The 6,000-nt window shown below is 45.4% G+C and overlaps 1 protein-coding gene across 1 annotated transcript in view; it reads left to right on the forward strand.

Annotated features, from left to right (window-relative positions):
* The window catches only part of ABCF3 (ATP binding cassette subfamily F member 3), a 1,867,236-nt gene that overhangs the window by 721,832 nt on the left and 1,139,404 nt on the right, over window positions 1-6,000 (forward strand). Inside the window, exon 10 of the mRNA XM_044070185.1 lies at window positions 5,919-5,975. Coding sequence (XP_043926120.1) covers window positions 5,919-5,975 — 57 coding nt within the window. The remainder of the gene's footprint in view (window positions 1-5,918; window positions 5,976-6,000) is intronic.

Genomic DNA, 6,000 nt, shown 5'->3' on the forward strand with positions numbered 1-6,000 from the left:
TCGGAACTTTTATCTAAAGGACTTTCCTTTTCTTCCATTAAGATTCATGCTTCTGCTATCTCTGCTCATTTCAGTTCTGATCCTCCTGTTTTTTCTCATCCTTTGGTGAAGCAGTTCTTGAGAGGCGCAAAAAATTTGCGGCCTCCAAGGACCCCTCCTGTCCCTGCCTGGGATCTTAATTATGTTCTAGAAAAACTTACTTTGCCTCCTTTTGAGCCTGCTGCATCTTCAGATATTAAGTTTCTATCTTGGAAGACTGTTCTTTTGTTAGCATTGACCTCTGCCAGAAGGGTTTCAGAGTTGCAAGCTCTCATGGCTGTGGAACCATACCTTATTTTCCATCAGGACAGAGTATCCTTGAGGACCAATCCTACTTTCATGCCTAAAGTGATTTTGAAAGTGGCTTTAAATCAGACAATTCACCTTCCTACTTTCTTTCCAAATCCTCAAAACAAAGGGGAAAGGATTTTGCATTCATTAGATGTGCACAGACAGTTACGATTTTACCTGGACAAGACTAAAGATTTCAGAAAGTCTAACCAATTGTTTGTCTCCTTTGCCTCCAGTTCTCTTGGAAAACCTATTTCTAAACAAACTATTTCCAAATGGATTGCTTATGGAATCAGATTTTGTTACACTCATCATGGGAAACCATTTCCAGGTACCATTAGAAGTCACTCTACTAGAGCAGCTGCCACTTCTACAGCTTTCCTCAGAGGAGTCCCTACCAAGGATATCTTGGAAGCTGCCACTTGGAGTTCTGTGCATACTTTTTCCAAGCACTACAATCTCCCCTTGTTTTCTAAGTCCAGGGCAGGCTTTGCCTCTGCTGTCTTGCAGGGTATTCTTGCCTCCCCTTCTTCTATCTAAAGCCTCCTCCCCTTTTACACTGCTTTGGGATTCCACCCTACAGTTATGACTGCAACAGTGAAACACGAAGAACATAGTACAGTTGTGTACACCTACCATAAATGTAGATGTTCGAGTGTCTTCACTATTGCAGTCGGTCCTCCCTCCTATCCCCTCTTTTCCATTTTTGTGGTGTATTTGTGTTTCCTTGTTGGATTCATTTTTGGTTTGTTGGGGACTTCTGACATCTAGGGCAAGAAAGGCTGGAGAAGATGGCGTCGGCTGAGGGCTATGTACCAAAGCGTACTGACGTCAGGGTACTAGCCTATACAGCCGACGCCGGACCCAGACTTTGGGATTCTGGCCGACCTCGGGCTGCCTGCCGGCAGAAGCACCCCACAGTTATGACTGCAACAGTGAAGACACTCGAACATCTACATTTATGGTAGGTGTACACAACTGTACTTTCTCTCCTGCACCTAGCAGACGGGCACGTTGCACCAGAGGGACAGACCAGTGACCACCCAGACTCCTATCCCAGGGACAGCAAAGAACCAAACAGTGGATATTTTCCACTCCAAAGGCAGCGAGCTCTAAGCCATCCCTCTATGGTTAAAAACTCTCAATGACTCCCTCTTCCCCCCTCTTCCCTCTCTTTTCACTCACCAAAAACTAGGAGGAAGGCTCTCCCTCTGCAAAGAAAATTTGCTTTTTTTAACAAAGGACCAATGGGTCTTAAAGATAATTTTTCGGGGATACAAATTCTCCTTCAACGAACTCCCATTTCCAAGACGGTACCCAGACTTGCCTCCAAATCAGTGGGCAGAGGCATTGAAACAAGTCCAAACTCTCATTTCCCAAGAGGCAGTAGAACCTGTCCCCGTGGATCAAACAGGCCAAGGCTTCTATTCCAGACTATTCCTTGTTCCCAGAAAAGAGGGCACTTGACTACTAATCTTGGATTTATCCATTCTGAACACCTTCCTGGTGGTCCCCAAATTCAAAATGCTAACTTTTCAGCAGCTGCTGCCTATGCTGACAAAAGCATTGTTAGTTACCCTAGATCTAAAAGATGCCTACTTCCACATCCCCATAAGGGAATCCTGCAGGAAAATCCTTCGCTTCAGAGCAGGCTCACAACACTTTTGGTTCTCTGTGCTACCCTTTTGCTTATATACTGCTCCCAGGGTATTCACCAAATGCTTAGCCCCAGCCATAGCCTTTTGCAGACAGAAAAATATACAAATTTACCCTTATCTTGGATGACTGCCTCATTCAGGCAGATATCAAAAAAAGCTCCTCAAGGACATCCTCTTTGTCAAAACCCTCCTAATCTCCTTAGAGTACACCATCAATGAGAAGAAATCAAGGCAAACACCCTCCAGGAAGATCATTTTCTTGGGAGCACTGCTGGTCACAGCATCACAAATGGGCTTCCTGCCGCTCTACTGTATACAGCTGGCTTCCAGAAGCCACCTCACTGAAAGGAAGTTCCTGCAAGCCTTGGGGTACATGGCATTTTGCATCCTTCTAATTCCTTTGGCCAAGCTCCACATGAGAAAACGTCAGTGGTACCTAAAGAACCTTTGTCAGCACTTTCAACCTCTAGAGACCTCTCTACCTCTGATCCCCTGTATAAGGGCTGTGTTTCTCTGGTGGGCAGGGGCCTGTGCTCAGAACAAGGCTCTTTCCTTCACCCTCTACCCAACTGGGCAGACCATTACCAACGACGCCTCAGATATATCTTGGGGCACTCGCCTAGAAGGCAGGTGCACTCAAGGTCTTTGGGATGCCCAGCACCTTCCCTTACACATCAACCAGAAGGAAATGATGGCAGTACAAAAGTCTCTGACATCATTCAAGCCCCATCTCAAGCCAGGCTTCTACTTATTAAAACAGACAACACCACAGTAACGTAGTACATCAACAAAAAGTGAGGGACCCAATCTTACCCTCTGTGCAGGCTAACCATGAACCTCTGGCTGACATCCTCTTCCATGGGACTACACCTGATAGCCCAATACCTGCCAGGGATCAGCAACACCCTGGCAGACCACTTAAGCAGAAACTTACTGGACCCCCTACAAATGGCAGCTCCACAGAAAAATCATTTTACAAATCACTCCGTCATGGAGGACCCCAGAGGTGGATCTCTTTGCTTCACATCTCAGCCATCAGCTGAAAAAATTCTGTACCAGGGAGTACCACCACCTAGCGTGGAAGGTGGATGGATGCCTTGACCTTCCCCTGGTGCACCCTCTTTGTGTATGCATTCACTCCTCTGCCTCTTATTCCCAAGGTACTGATCAAAATAAGGGAGAAGGGACCAAAGACCATCCTCATTGCTCCAGATTGGCCCAGACAACATTGGTACCTCTTATTGCACAGCCTGATCTTACAGCCTCCCAGGCAGCTTCCCCTGATCTCAAACCTCTTAACTCAGGTGTGTGTGTGTGGGGGTGGGGGTGGGGGGGTGCTGCACCCAGACTTAGATTCTGAAACTGTCAGCATGGCTAACCCTCTCAAGGCAAACAAGGGGCCCCTGTTAAGCAAACAGGTCTTAGACATTATACAGAGGCTGGAAGGCCCAGCACCAGAAAATCTTATGCAAGAAAATGGAAAAGATTCTGCTCGTGAAGCCAGTCCAGAGGGGGCAATACTTAACACCTTCCATCCCTCTTATCCTAGACTACTTAGCGGAGCTACTTAATAGTGCCCTCTCCTTCTCCTTTATTAAAATCCACGCCTCAGCCATTTCAGCTCATTTTGATACAGAACATCCCCTGTTCTGCCATCCTTTGATTAAATAATTCCTCCGAGGGGCTTCTAATATCAGACCTCCCAGAAGGCCACCCACTCCAGCCTGGGACCTGACTTATGTTTTGGAAAACCGTACTTTACCACCCTTCGAACCTGCTACTTCAGCAGAACTAAGATACCTCTCCTGGAAGACTGCTTTTCTTTTAGCTTTCACTTCAGCCAGAAGGGTTTCAGAACTTCAGGCACTGATGGCCATTGAGCCCTTCATCATCTTCCATGCAGACAGGATCTCCCTGAGGACTAATCCCTCCTTTATGCCTAAGGTGGTATCTAATGTAATTCTCAACCAGGCCATACATCTACCCATCTTCTTTCCTAACCCTCAAAACAAGGAGGAAAGAATTCTGCACTCACTAGATGTGCACAGACAGCTCAGATACTATCTGGACTGTACTAAACCCTTCAAGAAAACAGACCAACTACTTGTCAGCTTTGCCCCAGGGGCAGAGGGAAAGCCCATTTCCAAGCAAGCAATTTCCAAATGGATATCACACTGAATCCATTTCTGCTATAGATTGCATGGGAAACCCATCCTAAGTCCATTCAAACCCATTCCACTAGAGCAGTCTCCACTTCCACAGCACTCCTCAGAGGAGTTCCCACCAGGGACATCCTGGAAGCTGCCACCTGTACTTCTGTTCTTACCTTTACTAAGCATTACCACCTACATCTGTTATCTAAGGCTAGGGCAGGGTTTGCCTGTGCAGTTCTGCAGGGGATGCTGATCCATTCCTAAGTCTCTTAATAATCCTACCACCCCTCTCCTCAGCTTTGGGAATCCTCCCACAGGTGATGACTGCAACAGTGAAACACGAAGAACATAGTATAGTTGTGTGCACTTAACATAAATGTAGATGTTTGAGTGTATTCACTGTTGCAGTCCTGGTTTCCCACCCTCCTTCCTCCTCGTATCTTCTTTCTTTAGGGAGACATAAGCTGCTAACAGTGGCTTTTAGCCACCAGGACCACTTTACCATATTTACTGGGGCCTCTGACTGGTTAGGGCAAGAAAAACTGATGTAATGGCGTTGGTTGCCTTCCTTTATAGCACTGATGACCTAGCATCAGATAGCAGGTGACAGCAGCCGATGAAGAAAAACACTGACTCTGGTATTCAGGCCAGCCGAGGGCTACCACAGCAGGGATAACCCCGCAGGTGATTACTGCAACAGTGAATACACTCGGACATCTACATTTATGGTAAGTGTACACAACTGTACTTTTCATGACCTGTCTCTAATCTTACACTGTTTACACCACTTTTGCTTATATTCCCACCATGCCTATCGACCATCAAAATATTCCCCTGATTAGGCATAGCCTATTCGTGTTCCGTTATTTCATAGTGAGATCCATCTTGGGAAGAAGGCATCATACAGGCAGCCATGAGGGTTGTTTGTGCCATTACCTACATCCCAGTAATTAGTGCATAGGTTATTCCTCTAGTTCCCCTTCTATTGTGGTCACTTGAGTACTTGCTTCACCACAGGGACCACTTACGCCCCTCTAACCCAGGTTTGCATGTTCCTGCTCATGCCATGGCAGAGACTCCTATCACAGTCTTAGTTGCAACAGCTCACACATTCCCTGCACTGGCACTAAAACGACACCAGCTGGGAATTGCTTCCCTTCCACCAGAATGAGCAGTGCCCATCCTTGCCTGCCTGTACCATCAAGCGGCTGAGCCAGTTATTGAAGCTGTGTCACAGTGACTGTGGTCAAGGTTTTATCCCTCCATGTTACTGCTGTAGTCGAACAGGCTCTGCTCAGCATTTTAAATCATAGTACAGTTGCTTAAACCACACCCTCCATAATCTGTCTCTAACTGCATTTTTGTTTTTGTTACCTTCATTATTTGGCAGTATTCCATCCATTGACTGTTAAGCTTTCTTTTTAATGGCAGTTGGCTACAAAAGGTTTTCTTTAATTTAATGTAGTTTTCTCTTTATTTGTTGAAAGTAATCACTTGCTGAAGTGTTTTTGCAGAAGAATGCATCTGTGAATTTTTGTCTTCTATAGGTACCTGCTTTTAAACCTGGATTTACTTCCTTTAAAAAATATTCTACTTGCATGTTAATGCTTAAGTATTACTGTTCCAAGTTTTGTATATTTGTTTGTGATTTGAGTCTTGGGGACTTTTGACTTCCCAATCAACTGGTCAACAAATGAAAGAATGAATAATGTCTAGAGTCAAGTAGAGCGTGAAAAGTTATTATGCAACTCTTACATTGTTTACATATTTGTTTCAGGGAGTTTTCAGGAGGCTGGAGAATGAGGCTTGCCTTAGCCAGAGCACTTTTTGCGAAGTAAGTAGTAGATTTTATTTGATTT

The sequence above is a fragment of the Protopterus annectens genome, chromosome 4.part1 (genome assembly GCF_019279795.1).
Source record: "Protopterus annectens isolate FY-2018-M chromosome 4.part1, PAN1.0, whole genome shotgun sequence".
Taxonomy (NCBI): Eukaryota; Metazoa; Chordata; order Ceratodontiformes; family Protopteridae; genus Protopterus; species Protopterus annectens.